This window comes from Vanessa cardui, chromosome 20 (assembly GCF_905220365.1).
Source record: "Vanessa cardui chromosome 20, ilVanCard2.1, whole genome shotgun sequence".
Taxonomy (NCBI): Eukaryota; Metazoa; Arthropoda; class Insecta; order Lepidoptera; family Nymphalidae; genus Vanessa; species Vanessa cardui.
This window is the reverse complement of record NC_061142.1, coordinates 7,119,076-7,135,793: the sequence shown is the minus strand read 5'-3', so window position 1 is coordinate 7,135,793 and position 16,718 is coordinate 7,119,076. Positions and strand designations below refer to the sequence as shown.

Sequence of the window (16,718 nt, the reverse complement as noted above, 5' to 3'; positions counted from 1 at the left end):
AAAAAAATTAACATATAGATAATTATTATTATTATATAGATAAATTACTAAAGGCTGTAATATCCTTCCGATAATTTTCAATCACATATACAAAATTACTTTTCAAGTGTAAAGTTTTATAAGTAAGAATAAAACAATTGTTCCTTTTTTATGTCTTATAAAAAATTAAAGTAAAGGTATATTCAATTCAACAAAACAAAGCTTATAACAATGTTTAGCGTTATTTATTACATAATTTATCATGTTGATAAGCGCTTAGTAAATTGTCAATGTCATATTGTCACATATCAGCTGGTCGTCGGTAACATTTTGTAAATAAGTGTAACTTTCAATATTTTACAAAAAGCTATTTAAAAAAAGATACGCGCTATTTTTTTATTTTAAAAATGAGATTCAAAACGGTTGGTTTTATAAAACAAATTCATTCATTGAGTTGTACATCAAGCCGACAATTTAATACTCTTATTAATACAAAGCGGCGAATAATTTTTAACCCAAAACTTTCATCGTTAGTATGTGTATATTCTTCCGACAACAAAAAACATTTTTTAGAAATAGATAAGAAAGCAGAAGCATTAAAAGATGCTTTAGAACAAAAAAAGGTTCAAATAAAGGATACAGAGCACAGAATTCGACAAAAAGGTGTTGAAATTGTTCGTGACTTGAAACAACAAAAAGAAATTACAGGTCAAAAGTTTAAAGTTAAGAAAGAACATTTAGTTAAGGATATTTTAGAAACAAGGGCTAAAGTTAGAGAAAAATTCGAGGAAGTTGTGGAGGTTGGAACATGTTTGTTTCTAAATAAATTGACTATCAATTCTTAATTGAAACCTATCGCTTTTTTTTTATTTCAGAAAGAAAATGTTTTTACTGTACCCAATATACTGTGCATGACTAGAATAGCTATGTCTCCATATTTAGGTTATGTCATTTTGCAAGATAATTATAACTTGGCTCTAGGATTATTAGTATTTGCGGGTGTTACAGATCTGGTAAGTGACATAACAGTTTAGAGAAACATTAGTCATTTGGATTTTACATAATCTCATAAGCTCTACCTTATATCATAAAATAAGTCTATGTGCATTTGCAGTTAGATGGATGGATAGCACGAAATTGGGAAGGTCAGTCATCCAAAATGGGTTCATTTTTGGATCCCATGGCTGACAAAGTCCTTATAGCTACACTATTCATTAGTCTTACATGGCAAAATTTGATACCACTCCCTTTGACTTTGCTGATTGTGGCTCGTGATGCAGTATTAGTTGGAGCAGGTTTTGTAATTAGATATATCAGTCTACCACCCCCGGTAAGTATTTATATCTTTGGCCCTTTATGGATGATCTTAAAGTTTTATTATAGAAAAACTTTAAACTAATTGCAGTAAATTCTTTGTTTAATAAAAATGAAATAAGCATATTCTCATATAATTATATACTGTTGCATTTACTTTAAACTATTTTAGTAAATGTTGTTTTGATTAAATGTTTATGTTAATAAAAAACTTTGTTGTAAAACTGTGTTAAAATTGTTCTCTTTTTAATTTACAGAAAACACTTAGTAGGTATTTTGATGTGACTCATGCAACAGCTCAATTGGCCCCAACATTTATCAGCAAAGTTAATACTGCAATTCAACTGTTACTGGCAAGTTTTTCTTATTATGTTTCTATAAGGAAAATTATTACTTAGTGCTACTTATTTATAAACAAAATGAGAGATGATTTGAATTTTAAGGTATCAAGTCCTTCACTGCTTTAGATTTAATTACTGATAAAAACCCATAATCAAATGTAATCATTTTTAGCATTCACTTTTCAATTGAAGTATTAATAATTTACTTAAATAATTTGAATTTAATGATACTAATTTTTTTAATACTTCAAATTTCAGGTAGGAACGGCTTTAGCTTCACCAGTATTCAATTTTGTAGATCATCCAGCACTAAATGCACTGTGCGGATTAACTGCTGCATCCACTGTTGTTTCAGCAATCAGTTATGTTATAAGTAAAGATACCTATAAACTCCTGAAGAAGAAATTATGAGTAATTTTTGAATTACACATCTGGTCTTCCACTTGTCATGTATGATTTGTGTGTACAAAGTAAATTTGGATTGAAAATGTTTTTAAACAGTTTTCCACAAAATGTATTTATTGTTAAGCCTAAAAAGTATATCAAATGGTTAAAATAAACGTCTGATTTGTATAAAATAGGGATAGTTTTATTAAATCATTCTATTCACATGAATAAACTGCTCATAATGCACAAAATACTCATATATTATAAAAAAAATGACAAAAGTACAAAATTATACTTAGACTAAGAGAACAAAACAAAATTATATTTCAATAACAATTTTGAGTCATATCCAAAATACAACCATAACTATTGATTACAAAAAAACTGTCAAAAATAATGGAGATGATGGACATAAAAACAGTTAAAAAAAATTTAAGTATCCATAAAATGTTTACAAAAATAATATGTGGAATGTTGACAGTTGTTAAAAAGGAATATTTTGTTACTGTTTGTTAGCCAATAGTTAATTTATAAAATAATTTTAAAGACAATTATATTAAAAAATAGATATAAGTAATTAAACTGAGTGTTATCTAGGCATTCCACTATAATATATAGAACGCCATGATATTACAAGCTGTAATACTTTTGCATTGTCAATAAAAACAATATTACTAACCATATCTTGGACACTACTGTTACTATATATACCTAATAGTCTTAATTTTACCAATTTCAAGTTATTTTGTAACAAACTAATATTGGACTGAATGGATGGTGAGACAATTTTCATAAAGGCACACTCACTGTACAACCAAAAAGATTTTATATATACAAATTATTCATTTTATTGCTGGATAATTCAAGTCTTTATTTCAGTATACTACCTCACACCCATGGATATTAGAATAGGAACAAAATTTTAGAATATTTTTCCTAATTTAGGCCTATGTGTGAAAGGGCTATGGTGTCATATGGAAAATAGGTAAAGAACATTAAATTCTAAATTCATTAAATATTATTAAACATTATTATTATATTACTTAAGACATCAATAATCTCTTGAAAGCATAATAACTGTTAAGAAAATTAGTTTTAAGACTAGATCAATTAAACAAGCAAAAATTTAGAGCCTGGTTAAAGTATTACCAACTTAATACATAATATTTTATAAACTTAAAATGAACATAACACAAAATAGTACTAATGTTAATAGTTGGAAAGCACAAAAATAACAAACTACTCTTATTTATATTACAAATTTAAATATTATATTTTATTTTTATCAATCACTTATGGCAGCAGGTATTAAAAATATCAGTTATTTTTCTGCAACAAAATCTGTTTTTTAATTTGTAGATATAAAATTTTACCTATCATAGATAAAAAAAATAATAAAAACAAAAAGACAAATCAAAATTGTATTACAAAATCCAAAACCAGCTGAAATTTGCACCATTAACCAGCCAACATTCTTTAAAAAATCTTTGGCTTATATGCAATATATTGTCACATATATGCAAAAAAGAATTACTATTTTTATAGATTATTAATTAATACTTTTTTAATAAATAACCCGAGAGTATGTTAAGCAAGCAGTAAAAGGCTAGTTTAATTTTGCAAAGCACCGAGTGAATTGAATGTTCTAGTACAAAGAGATAACACAATTCACAAAGTATATAAATAATAATGTCATAACATAAAAACTTTAATTCTATTTGATATTTTCAATAATTGTACAATAATAAAACTGACACTTGATTGCACATACAATTATAAAATATAAATTAAATACAATATAATTTTTATGAAATGGTAACAGCACTTGCTTGCTTTAAGTATTTTGTAATAATGTTATACATTAGAGTGAATGTGAGTGGTTATTAGTGTACTCTAATGTGATCTGTTATAATCTAAATGTTAGTTGAGTAAATGAAAATGATTACGTGTATAGTCAATACAGACTGTGACATGTTAACCTACTTTATTTATTAACTCATCACAGATGGCTGTAAGCTCTTCATTATCTTTAATTTTCTGAGCTAGTGATTCTTGTAAAGAAGAAGCATGCACTTCGCTCTTCTTAAGCATAGCATTAAGTTTCAAAATCTCAGCTTGATGAGTTTTCTTCACAGAGTCTAGTTCTGCATTAGCCTTATTCAATTGCTGCATGGCATGTTGTCGTAATGTTTCATATCGAGCCTCTAGCTTCTGTATTGCATCATTATTTTCTTCCACAGTTCTCTTTAAAGTCTCCTCATTACTCTTGTAGCCTTGAATAATTACTTTACATCTCTCATATTTAGTATGAACATCATTGAATGCATGTTCCATAGAAGCTAAATGAGCTGCAGCCTCATCACGCTCCCTCAAAAGAGTAGATCTCTCTTCAGTCCATCTTTTAGCTTCAGTTTCCCTTTCCCCTATAAGAGATGATATTGTACGCTCATACTCTTCCATCACTACACTCATCTGTTTATTGTTTCTGACCTTTTCTGCAACACGTTGTGAGAGAGATTTTTCTTTCTCAGCATACTCCTCATTTTGCTCTGTCAGTTTTTTAATTTTTGTTTCGCAATCCTCTAATCGCTCACGTAAATCTCTATTGAGGTCTCGTAGGCTTTGAGCTTCTTCTTCTTGTGCTGTCAGCATTTCTTTAACAGCTCGCAGCTGTTCCAAAGTGTGTGGGTCCATATCTGATTGTCTTGTTATGACAGGTGGTGGAGGTGGAAGACTGGCACCCAAGTTTAAAAGTCTATCAATGGTAGCAATAGCAGGCGAAATTGTGTTAGACTTAACTGGTGTAACTTTGACTGCTGCAGGCTGACTCCTGTTTACTGCGGGAGTAACTACTTGAGTAGGTTTATCTGTATGGCCACTGTTACTTGGTTGCACAGATAATTGTTGCATTGAGTTTGCAATATTTTGCTCTGTACCTGACATGGTACTTTACAAAATCTACACAAAAGAATTAACTGCACTGTCTTTATTGACTAAAGTTTTCGGACTCTTTCTGCTGACATATTCCCTAAAACCATATAAATCGTTACATCTCCAAGGACAGTGACATTGCTACTGAGAACATAAGTATCAATAATATACTTTAATGTGTATAAAAATGTGTAGCAAATAAAATCAAGATTAATAAAGCTCACCTTTTGCTCGGAATTTTAATAAATCTACAAAAATTTTGTAAACATCCCACGCATGGAATTAAGAATTCATAATATGAATACGGTATTCCACTAATATACTCATTAACTCATTTGTTTTTATTGCTCACGGTTTTTTTTCATAATTTTCACAGTTGTTCACTTTGTTCAATCCGATTCACTACTTTACTTTATTTGGTAAAAATTACGACTTTTCGCTAAATGGTCGACGGATGGATGACATCAGAATTCAGAATATTTCACAGATTATAATAATATGTAAAAGAAACAGATACAGAATATAAAAATAATCCAGGCAATTTGAGAAAGTCAATTCTGCTATTTATGGCCGTAACTGTAAAACAGTTAATTATTATAGTATATTAATATAATATATTATAGGTATAATTATACAGTGAACGCTATCACTAATAAATAATGAATTTCTAAATAGTTGATCACGTATGCTACGAAAATTGTTTTTGTAGCTTTACACTAATGTTCCGTACTGCTTATTATCTGATATCTACTGATAAACTAATATAAGGTATATTAAATATTGAAATTGAGCACATAACTGATATAATAAATTTATAACTTTATCATATTAATCCCATTACACAATGAAAAAAATAAGGTATAAAAGATAAGGAATAAGGAACTTAAATATAAAAAATAGGGAATAAGGAGCTGAGTCTTCCCTATCAGGACTTAGACTCAGCTTCGCAGCATACGTGGTTAGAAAAGTTAGACAACTAACTGATATTGATACCGCTCGTTTAGTTTATTTTGGTTATTTTCACAGTATTATGTCATATGGTATATTACTTTGGGGGAACGCTGCAGATATTAAATCTGTCTTTATTTTACAGAAAAGAGCAATCCGGTTTATTCATAATCTTGGAGCTAGAGACTCTCTTCGGGATGTTTTTAACAAAGTAGGAATACTCACTGTTGCGTCGCAATACATTCACAACAATATTATTCATATTCACAGTAACATTGATCACTTTGATACAAAAACAGGGATAATCATTGTATGTGCACTAGGATTAAGGATAAGCTTATAATGCCAAGTTTCCGACTCCGCAAAGTCAGTAAACCCTTCTTGGGGCAAGGTATCCGTTTCTATAACAAAATTCCGCAGATATTTTTAACTTTGCCGTTTCGTAAATTTAAATCGTTAGTAAAAAATACATTGGTAGAAAAAGCATATTATTTGATACAAGATTTTATAGATGATAAGAAAGCGTGGAGTTAATACCTGTTGACTTCCAAGCAGGATACATTAATTTAAATAATTGTATTTAATTAACATGACTTTGTATTTTTAAATGTTAAAAAAGAGTAACTACTGATTTTCTTGCCGGTTCTTCTCGGTAATTGTTAAATGACGATTCAAAAGTGCTTATAAAAGCCTACTTGAATAAAGTTTATTTTGATTTGAATAGCACAGCAACCAAAACACAATAGGCGATAGGCTAAAATATTCAACCAATCGCAGCGGTTGAATACTTGCTACTGGTTACGTGCTGCTGTTAAGCCCATTACACAATGAAAAAATAAGATATAAGAGATAAGGAACAAGAAATAAGAAATAGCGGAATCCAGCGATGGCAGCACTGTCAATCAATTCACAATTCAAAAATAAGGAATAAGAATAAAATTTCCGTCGCGGTGGTAATTTGTTTCTTATTTCTTATAGCCAGCCAATCGCCGGGCATGCTAATAACAATGAGGTTTTGTTTTTGACACTCGTACTTCGTGCGCACACCAGCTGCAGCCTGCAGGTATTCAACCGCTGTGATTAGTTGAATATTGTAGCCTATCACCTATTGTGTTTTGGTTGCTGTGCTATGCCTTATTCCTTGTTCCTTATTCCGGAACGGACGGAAATTTTATTCTTATTCCTTATTTTTGAATATCTTATTTTGAATTATGAATTGATTAACGGCGCTGCCATCGCTGGATTACGCTATTCCTTATTTCTTGTTTCTTATCTCTTATATATTATTTTTTTCATTGTGTAATGGGCTTTACTGATATATTTATTATATATATTATGATACGTCAATATTTGATTTGCCTTATTTAAATAAGGCGGAAAAATGAGAATAGCTTTTTATTTAAATAAAAACGTAAATTTAGTAATATAATATTTTATTATTTTATACACCAACTATATATCTATCTGTTTTGTACATTTCGTAAGCAAACTCTTCATTGTGCGTAGGGTCATATTCTAAGCCTGAAATAGAAATATTGTTATTAAAACAATAATAATAAATTAATCGAATTATGTTAAGAAAAATATTTACCAACGTATTCAATTTCTAGATTAAAAACTCCATTGATTTTATCTCCACAAGATATACCGAAATGAGTGACTCTATCTAATCGTACCCTCGTTTGTTTGTCTTGTAGTCTACCCTTTGATCCCAGAATGAATTTAGAAAATGGAATCTGAAAATTGTAAAAATTAAAAAAACTATACAGAAATTTTATTGTTATATCACATGATCACCAAAATACGACCGCGGTAAAGGTGACTTTTTTTTTAAACCTACGTAATTTTTTTAAACAAAATATAATATAATAATATAACGAATATTTTATTAGATACGGCGGGGATTTTACGATTTGTAAGCATCATTACGACTTAGACTTTGAGTTAATGATACGTACTTAACTACTTACCCAAAAATCGAATTTAAATAAGGTTTCTTAGAAATAGAATAGTTACAAAAAAAGGAAACTAAAGTTGTACTCCAACTTTCAATATTATAATTTGTGTAACACATTATCGTAACAAAATAATACAGATTTATAGGTATATCTCTGTGGGTACCTAGTATTACCTTAGCGATTTGCCAGTAAGGTCCTCCTCTAGTGTAGAGAACATAGTGATATATATCGTTCCAAGTGATATCATGATATCCCTCGCAAGATATATTTAATAAATACGATCTTCCATCGCCTCTTACTTTTAAGACAATCGTATTGTATAAATTCCAGTTAAAAGTTGTTTCTCGCTTAAATGATTTCTGTAAACATATTTTGATATTATGTATTATGTTAGGGTCATTAAAAATATCTAACATCTCATTATAATATTACAAATGCATAAATTGTTTATATCTGTCTGTGTATTGTCTTATTATATTGTTTATAATTACTTAAGCTATGCATTCCATTCATCACCACGCATTGAAGAAAATGTTTTTAAAGGGTTGTAAAAGTAAGGAAAACCCACCTAAATTTATTTAGTTATGCGTGTTAATATTTTTTAATTACATAAGTAATAAAATAATCTAAAAAGTAGATGAAATGATAATAATTACTATTATAATTTCAATTCCTCTTTTTAACACTACTTCGACACTCACTCTCAAATGTAATCATCAATAATTTAGATTTGAAATAACGTAAACATTGTAAAATAGGTGTGAAGTCTGTTATTTCGAGAGTTTTAGCGAGAAACTACACGGCGTAGCTTACATGTGAGTGCAAGTGCATCCAAAAATTTACTCAGCATTTTTAATCATCGCGCCAAAAAACTTGTTTTCTATAGAGTTTGGGTTGACCATAGGTTTCTACATTATTTTACATTATATAAAACTCACTAACCCTTATTCGTTTAGAACGAATAGAACAATAGCCTGCTTTTTTAACCTGCCCATCTTTTGGTACTCTTGTGTCCAGATAACCATGAAATAGTGCTCTTCCTGCTGGACTCGGGTCAAATCCACAAGAACTATATCCTTGATTGTGGTCACTATCACAAGTTGTTACAAAGTTGTTTATTACACTGGGGTCATTAAAACACCATATCAGATCTGTTTCACCTGGAAAGAAAATACTTTATAGGTTAAGATGCATCCATGCATGTTATTTTAATAGTAAATAAATAATAAAAAATTATCTTTAACATTACCATTAGAATATGTTTATAAGGCAAACATAACAAAAGACATCACGAATCAGATGTTATTGTTGTCTAAATATTAATATCATTAGTTATAAAAACAAAGTGAAGAATACATTTCTAAGGTAATAATTAGTCTAATTGCTTTTTGTCTAAATAAAATATTAATGAATTGTTTAAGACAAATAAAACAAACATTTTTTTACATATTATATCTTTATGTCACAATAGTTAGCAATTTAAGTGTCAATAAAGAGTTAATAATACAAATTAATAAATTTAAAAGTTAAAAAATATTTTCTTAACAAAACATGAGATTCGGCAAAGCAAAACATTTTATACAACTAAATGAACATAACAGTTCGAATAATAGTTTAAAAAAACCTAATAAGCACCACCACAATAATTTTAAATAAATCAAAGTCAAATTCACTTCTACAGCTCTTGTTTGTCAATAAAAGTAGTCTTAAGTGAGCAATAAACTATATTATAAATCAATCTTATCGTACCATATCAATAAGAAAATAATTGTTGTACTGTTTAATACAAGAGCTGTATTAAACAGCACAATAAATCTTTTCTTCCTTAATTTTAACATTGGCTAAGTAATTTTTAACAAATAATCTTATTTATGCAAAATTTTATAATTAGGAATCACAATGCTCATTTCTGAAGCAAACAAGTGCTAATAAAATGGCTACAAAGAATAAGTTAAAATTAAGCATTCTTCTTAGAAATCAGGGTTTAATTATGTTAAAATTCAAATAATATCTTGAGCTTTACTATATGCTGTTAATAGTTTAGCGAACTTCATTGATAAGTTGATCACATATTCTAGTCAATTCTTCATTATCTCTTGTCTTTTGTATCAACGACTCTTGGAGGGAAGATATCATAATTTCGTGTTTTTTAATTGTAGCATTCAACTTTGTGATTTCGACATTGTGAGCCTTTTTAATATTATCCAGTGTTTCATTTGCTTTGTCTAAATTATCTGCTGTAACTTGCTTAAGATTGTTATATAGTATTTCATATTTCTCCAATCCTGCTTCATACTCAACTATCTTCAGATTAAGAACTCTTTCCCTCTCTTTAGAATCTAGGATCAAGGTCTTACACTTCTCATACTTTGTTAACAAATCATTGAAAGAACTCTCCATACTTGAAAGGTGGTTGAGTGCTTGATCTCTTTCTAGTGTTAATTTTTCAAACTTTTCTTGTGACAGTATTTTTTCTTTTTGCTGGTCACCTATTATAGATGAAATAGTTTTTTCATATTCCTCCATTACAATACACATTTGTTTATTATTTATAGTTTTGTCATTAACTTGTTGAATCAATCTACATTCCTTCTCTTGTAAAGCATCTTTTTCATCAGTTAATTTTTTTATTTTGTTTTCAAGTTCTTCTTTTGTGCGGGAAAATTTGTGTTCAATATCTTGTAAGGAGGATTTTAACTCTCTGTTCTCTTGCCTTAACAGCAATACTTCTTGATCCTGGTTTTGCAAAATTATTCTTAGAGACTGGAGACGATCAACTTCTTGAGCCCCATATTGTGGACGACGAGGGCTTCTAGGAGCAGCTGTCGGTGGAGTGTTTCCGGCGAAGTTTATGAGCCTGTCTGTTGCTACTTGGCTTGGTGTAAGAATGGCAGAAACACTTCGTACTAGAGCTGGTACAGGTTTTGTCTGAGTTGTACTAGGCTTTGGGACATCACAGCTTACAACAGGTGGAACAACCTGAGTTGGTTTATCTTTCCCATTTTTAGAAATCATAGCACTTGTTGACAATGTGTGTTTAGAAGTTTCAGTGACATTTTCATTTAAGACTGATGTAGAACTGCTTGTTTCGTAGCCAACATCACATTCAGAAGAATCTGTTTGTGAGTTTTGAGCATTATCAGATGCATCTTGCAACATTTTCTTTGCGTAGAGTGGATCAAATTTTACAAATAGACTTTCTTTTCCTCTATCGATTAAAGTTTGATTTCTATTTGTCTCCGCACATTTAACAAGGTAATCTAAGCTGTGAGCATCCATAAACATATCATCACACGTTGGTACTTCTTGCATCGTTATATCACATATACTATCAAAATCGGTGCCCGTTAGAAAATCACTTGTAACGTTAGTTTGATCAGAGATTTCTCTTGATTTTTTGGGTGATAGAGCCATAAGATCGTCTACTGAAGAAACGGGAGTGATGAAACTTTCATCAGAAGCAATAGTACTAACTCGGGACGACAGCATGTTTTCAGTTTTTATTTCACTCTTTTTTATTTCGCGATTTGAGAGAATATTATATTTAGGGTATAAATTGCTTAGGCCACCTTTTTCATTTTTAAAATATGACGAATTATTAGACAGAATATTAGTAAACATTCGATTTATCAAGTCGGTTGTATATCCTTATCTCAATAACAAATTCACAAAACTTTTAATATGCTAGGAATTGTTTGAAGTTCTCAGTTTCTTAACTAATAATCACAGGTAGAAAAGAGCAAAACAATAGCGATCTATATTTATAAAAATATATATTCCAGCCGTTGTTAAGAAATAACGGAAAGTTTTGAAACTGATAGTGTACAGATTATGTCTACAATCTTAAATTTTTTTTAATTGACAGCTGTGACAATGTCAATATCAGATTCAAAAAAAGAAGGATTGTGTTACCTATATATATTATTACAAGCCATATATATAGAAAAAAAATAAATAAAAATAATTCAAATTCAATAAATGGATAAGTTTACGGATAAATTATAAAAGTCGTTTACATCAAAGATTTCATATGACGAGTCATATTCAATAAACCGTTATTTCACAAACAGGTACTCGAAACCGGTTAAAGTTATAAAAATTGGTATTAATGTTTATATTATACACTAGTGTATATGGGGCCTATTATAACACTCGTCTTTTTCGTCGATTCTACGTGTAGCTTTGACTTTTTAATTTTTTATCGTATTCCTATTACCTATCTGAATCGTATTTTAGTTTTAAGCAATGATGTTCTAGTAAACGTTAATAATTGGGACGTTTGCCTTTAGTCATTTTCATTATAATTATGCCAGTAATTCGTTATAATACATCATAATTATATAGTAAAACGTTTTGCGTAATTAAAACACCTAGTTATCCCTTTTACTTATTGTTTTTATCAAGCTATCCTTTTTACTTGTAATGAAATGTAAAATAAACGGTCCCCGGCGCGGCACACTTTTTTCTGTTGTTTAGTATGGGTATAACATATCTGTTTATTAGAATATCATTGGTTTTAAGTATCCATGTAAAATTTAAAATAAACTGAAATTTAGTTTAAATTATAGTATCGATAAATCTTTGAATATAGGTACTTGTATTCGGCTATTATTTTAGTCTGTGTAGTGTGTTTAGAGCAAGAGTGCGATTTGAATTTACGATTTCTGGAATTTTATTTCACATACATGTTGTTTTAATTCAATTTGCAGTCAGGTTTCACAACGATTTTTTTTAGTGCTAATATTTATTTTAAAGCCAATTATTTTTTTGACATGAAATTATATGATTAATAAGATATAAAATATCTACAAACCCTTATAATAGGAATTAGAAACTAATACCATATATTAAAACATCCTACTATGGTCCACCATAGTACAATCAATTTGTAAAGGCAAAATTTAACTGTTGTAATTGAGTTTACCTTTAAAACTGGTAAATACAATGATTGAATGGCACTGCTCTGGCAAAATGGTTTTCATTTTATAGAATATAAATATTATTGTTGTAAACATATTGTGATGTAACTTTAACTCACCTCCAAGTTTATAATTTTTTTTTTTACAAAGGTCACATACATCATTTATTAACATAACATTAAATGCTTAAATATATACAAATATGAACTAAAACAAGTTACTGTATAAATCTTGACCGCTAGGAATGGTAGCAAGAATGCTAGCAGCATTTCCCTGTTGAATCGCAATTCTGATCCTCTGGGCAAAATTTATATAATTTCAGTTTATAAAAAGTTTGAATAGTTAAAAAAGACATAATAGGTTGGTGTCATAATTACCAAAATATCAATGAAATAATCAGTAATTGAGCATTACATAGTGGTTTTTTTTTATAATCTGGTTTGCTATCAATTAACAACATCAAAGTACTTTTGCCATTTTAAAAGAAGATCAATAAATATAAAAATCTGGATTAAGGTAATTTAAAAATGTTTAACACCTTATAGGAGTTTGTACTGTCTCATTGGGTTTGCATATATTTTACCATCTATTTAAAAGTAAATAGGCCCATGTCTGGCCCGCAAGCCTTTTTGACAAGATTAGAATTTCTAGAATGGAAGATTTTCAACCAAAAACACACTGCATACATGAGTTAATAAAATTAAATAAATCACGCCTAGTATTTCATCATATAAATATTATGTCATAGTGCACATAAATTTTTTTTCAAAGATTTAATTTTAAAGAATGGTTCGTCTCCAAAATGTGATGTTAATATTTGTCAGATTTTGATATTTTGATATTTGATACAAATTTAAAAGCTCAGTGTCTAAATGACAATTTACCATACAAAAATAGCGTAATGGAAGGAAGTAATAAAAAATAACTCACCAGGTCGTGCGATAAGCAAAGGATCTGCTGCTATGAACTCTTTAATTTCTTGAGTAAACAGTTTAAATTCCGATTTAAGCTCTTTGAAGCCATCTTTGATATGTTGGATTTTGCCAGGTTGTTCCTTACTGTTATAACCTGCTTTCCTATCTTTTTCCCAAAACAATTGACGATGTGGAATCCTATTTATACAAGAGGGAAATTTCAATAAACTGGACTCAAAATTTTGGCATAAAGTGGAGGGTAAACGATACATTTGAAATGTATTTAATTTAAAGCATTTAAATAATGCCATTTTGAACGATAATGTTTTAATTTAATAATAATTCAATTCATCTTTATTAGTAATCAATTTATATAACCTCCTACAATGTTTATAAGATAATTGTCATGCATTCATTTAAATAACATATTGACATCATATGTCAAAACCAGCTGTTGGCCATTAGGCTGGTTACACACGGCAGTGTAAAAGATGCGGTACACCGTAAAGCTGAAACATCAGTGTCGTTTATTTTGTGTTTGTCAGTCCAAACGCGTTATTATATTCGACCATCCTGGATGGTAGCGATACCACAATTCTTACAAATATTTGAGTTTAGTTCATTATAGAGAGCTGCGCCGCTACATTTTTCTTGCTACTGTTTGGTCCAAACTCTAGACATTCTTAAAATTTTGTTCTCTAAATGTTGCTCTAGCGATCTAATCACCTACTAAAAAAATCTTTTTCAGCAGATCTTGTTGGTTTTATCAATCCATTCTGCAGGGACAACTTCGACTTAACGGTAATTTTGTTGGCTTTCAAGTTATAAACACATTAATGAGATCATATTAGTAAATACGTGTTCTTGACGCTGTAAAGGTAAAATACACTTACAAATAAATTCTAATTTAATAATAGTGTAGGCCATAGCCATTTATTAGATAATAGCTCCGTGTTATTGTGATCTGTGGTAAATGCAACAATTTTACTCGGCACCTGTCTATTATACTCTGTGGCATTTTGCATCCGTTTTGATAATTTGATGCAAGCAAAAGAACTGCGCTTGCAAATAATATTAAAATAAATTTTAAATACCTTTTTTTAAACCACATAAATTTATTAAGCAGTTATGTCATATCAACTGTATAGAAATACGACAATTGGTAACACGTTACAAGAAAGCCTTGAGGAATTAATACAGGTACATTATTATTTGTATGTCAAATTATTTTTTTTCAGTAAAATTATACCAATTCATTGTTCGATTTATTTTCAGTATGGACAAATAACACACTCATTGGCATTAAAAGTCATGTTACAGTTCGATAGATCTATAAATCAAGCCTTATCCAACAGAGTAAAATCTAGATTAACTTTTAAAGCAGGAAAGCTAAATACTTACAGGTATAAAATTATATTTACTTGTTTACGGTTTCAATTTCGAATAGACTTATAAAATTCTCATAAACTATTTATTTTTCAGGTTTTGTGATAATGTATGGACATTTATGTTAAATGATGTAGAGTTTAGGGAAGTTCAAGAAGTTGCAAAGGTGGATAAAGTAAAAATAGTTGCTTGTGATGGTAAAAGTAAGTATTATATGTACTAACTTCATTCAAACTATTGTTTTAGTAAAAGTTGTTATTGTGCTATGCAGTCTCTGAGTTCGATAGAAGTGGGTACTGTATTGATTTAACATTTTTATTTTTAAACTGCTGTTTGTGTAATAAGAGGTGTAAGAGGAATTCATTTCCTCAGTGGTTGTTTTTTGCAAGTATATTAGGGATAGCTAACCACAACCATCCAACACAAATTTCTGCCAAACAACAATACATTGTATTGTTGTTTTATGGTTTGAAGGAATGAGTGCGACATTGAAACTACAGGTATAACAGACACGACAACTTGGTTACCAATGTTTGTGGCTCATTGGAGCTGCACTTGTTACAATCCAATGTATGTCTACAAAAAAACTCAATGTACTCTATTGTATTGTCACCAATGCTTAAATTGTGAGTGAAAGTTTTCTCAGTTGGTTAGGAGGAAAGCTTGAAAATTCAATTGATAAATATAATTAACTTTTTAAAATAAATAAAACTGACTTCATATGCGTGACCACAAAAATAATAATTGTTCAAATTGGTTTATAATCAGCGGAGATATTGCGTATAAAAAAGTTCATCCCTAATTTTCCACCACTGGGTGTCGTTTTTTTTTATTATTAAATTTAAATGGGACCACCCTTGAGGTATTACCTATATGCAGAAAAAAGATTTGTTCAAATTGGCTCATAATTGGCAGAGTTATCGCATAACAAACATAGAAAAAAAACATACGGGTCGAATTGACAACCTTCCTTCTTTTTTTGATGTCGGTTGAATACTGACAGCAATCAGAAATATGTTTTCAGTCCTCTTATACCCACATATCTATCATATACCTAGAGATTTGCTAAGACATGACAACACATACCCTACACATTCATATTTATTATGCTTAAAACTAATTTGCCTTTTTATATTTTCAGATGTTGATGATCGAAGATAATGAATGATGTGATGAAGAAAGTTAGTTTTAATTATTTTCAAAAAATAACTATTTGCTGTTTCCTAAATTATTAATTGCTGTACACAAAAAATGTTTTGTTGAAGACTTTTGTTTATGAAATATTTTTCCACTTATAGAATTAAACAGTGAAGTGTTGAAACTTTTTTCATTATTCATTAGTTATATATTTTTACATTTTTAACTGTCACAAAATGGAAATATCTTAATCAAAGCAAAATAGTGACAATAACTTCAGGCCTCAAAATTATAGTCCAGCTCAAGTGCTTTCATGTTTATTTTTTTCCAGTAAGCATTAATTTACTTTTCTGTAAATAACATTTCTTAAGAAAAATATTAAAGATAGCTCACTGTCTAAACAGTAACCTAAGTTAGTCAAATTAAAAACTCCACCGCAAAAATCTTTTAAGCAATAGTGACCGAGCTACGTCCACAAAAAAACTGCCTTCGATACCATTAAAT

At 29.4% G+C, this 16,718-nt stretch overlaps 5 protein-coding genes across 5 annotated transcripts; 2 read left to right on the top strand and 3 right to left on the bottom strand.

Annotated features, from left to right (window-relative positions):
• The first annotated feature begins 276 nt into the window (after positions 1-276).
• Positions 277-2,217, top strand: LOC124538254 (probable cardiolipin synthase (CMP-forming)). Its single transcript, XM_047115245.1, has 5 exons — positions 277-779; positions 855-992; positions 1,094-1,309; positions 1,551-1,646; positions 1,893-2,217. Exons 1-5 carry the CDS (start codon positions 387-389, stop codon positions 2,043-2,045), a joined length of 996 nt encoding a protein of 331 aa, XP_046971201.1. The 5' UTR covers positions 277-386; the 3' UTR covers positions 2,046-2,217.
• Positions 2,218-2,260: 43 nt separating this feature from the next.
• Positions 2,261-5,436, bottom strand: LOC124538255 (transforming acidic coiled-coil-containing protein 3-like). The gene is made up of 2 exons (XM_047115246.1): positions 5,177-5,436; positions 2,261-5,049 (listed from the first exon to the last, which is right to left on the bottom strand). The coding sequence occupies exon 2, from the start codon at positions 4,962-4,964 to the stop codon at positions 3,996-3,998; it is 969 nt and encodes a 322-aa protein (XP_046971202.1). The 5' UTR covers positions 4,965-5,049; positions 5,177-5,436; the 3' UTR covers positions 2,261-3,995.
• A 1,886-nt stretch (positions 5,437-7,322) lies between these two features.
• LOC124538478 (complex I intermediate-associated protein 30, mitochondrial) lies at positions 7,323-14,102 on the bottom strand. Its single transcript, XM_047115556.1, has 5 exons — positions 13,708-14,102; positions 8,801-9,018; positions 8,032-8,217; positions 7,492-7,636; positions 7,323-7,421 (listed from the first exon to the last, which is right to left on the bottom strand). The coding sequence occupies exons 1-5, from the start codon at positions 14,000-14,002 to the stop codon at positions 7,342-7,344; spliced, it is 924 nt and encodes a 307-aa protein (XP_046971512.1). The 5' UTR covers positions 14,003-14,102; the 3' UTR covers positions 7,323-7,341.
• On the bottom strand, positions 9,067-11,800 carry LOC124538477 (transforming acidic coiled-coil-containing protein 2-like). The gene has a single exon (XM_047115555.1). It carries the CDS (start codon positions 11,477-11,479, stop codon positions 9,899-9,901), a length of 1,581 nt encoding a protein of 526 aa, XP_046971511.1. The 5' UTR covers positions 11,480-11,800; the 3' UTR covers positions 9,067-9,898.
• Positions 14,103-14,590: 488 nt separating the features above from the next.
• LOC124538609 (transcription initiation factor IIA subunit 2) lies at positions 14,591-16,394 on the top strand. Its single transcript, XM_047115723.1, has 4 exons — positions 14,591-14,891; positions 14,967-15,094; positions 15,174-15,280; positions 16,219-16,394. The coding sequence occupies exons 1-4, from the start codon at positions 14,820-14,822 to the stop codon at positions 16,236-16,238; spliced, it is 327 nt and encodes a 108-aa protein (XP_046971679.1). The 5' UTR covers positions 14,591-14,819; the 3' UTR covers positions 16,239-16,394.
• The last annotated feature ends 324 nt before the right edge of the window (positions 16,395-16,718 follow it).

Excerpts from the sequence above, each read along its gene's own strand:
- LOC124538609 (XM_047115723.1), top strand. The coding sequence starts at position 14,820 with ATGTCATATCAACTGTATAGAAATACGACAATTGGTAACACGTTACAA. Across the intron at positions 14,892-14,966 it reads GCCTTGAGGAATTAATACAG|TATGGACAAATAACACACTC; the intron begins GTACATTATTAT and ends ATTTATTTTCAG. Across the intron at positions 15,281-16,218 it reads AGTTGCTTGTGATGGTAAAA|ATGTTGATGATCGAAGATAA; the intron begins GTAAGTATTATA and ends TTATATTTTCAG.
- LOC124538254 (XM_047115245.1), top strand. The coding sequence starts at position 387 with ATGAGATTCAAAACGGTTGGTTTTATAAAACAAATTCATTCATTGAGT. Across the intron at positions 780-854 it reads AATTCGAGGAAGTTGTGGAG|AAAGAAAATGTTTTTACTGT; the intron begins GTTGGAACATGT and ends TTTTTATTTCAG. Across the intron at positions 993-1,093 it reads TTGCGGGTGTTACAGATCTG|TTAGATGGATGGATAGCACG; the intron begins GTAAGTGACATA and ends GTGCATTTGCAG.
- LOC124538478 (XM_047115556.1), bottom strand. The coding sequence starts at position 14,002 with ATGGCATTATTTAAATGCTTTAAATTAAATACATTTCAAATGTATCGT. Across the intron at positions 8,218-8,800 it reads TTCGTTCTAAACGAATAAGG|AAATCATTTAAGCGAGAAAC; the intron begins GTTAGTGAGTTT and ends ATATGTTTACAG. Across the intron at positions 7,422-7,491 it reads TCTAGAAATTGAATACGTTG|GCTTAGAATATGACCCTACG; the intron begins GTAAATATTTTT and ends TTTCTATTTCAG.
- LOC124538477 (XM_047115555.1), bottom strand. The coding sequence starts at position 11,479 with ATGTTTACTAATATTCTGTCTAATAATTCGTCATATTTTAAAAATGAA.
- LOC124538255 (XM_047115246.1), bottom strand. The coding sequence starts at position 4,964 with ATGTCAGGTACAGAGCAAAATATTGCAAACTCAATGCAACAATTATCT.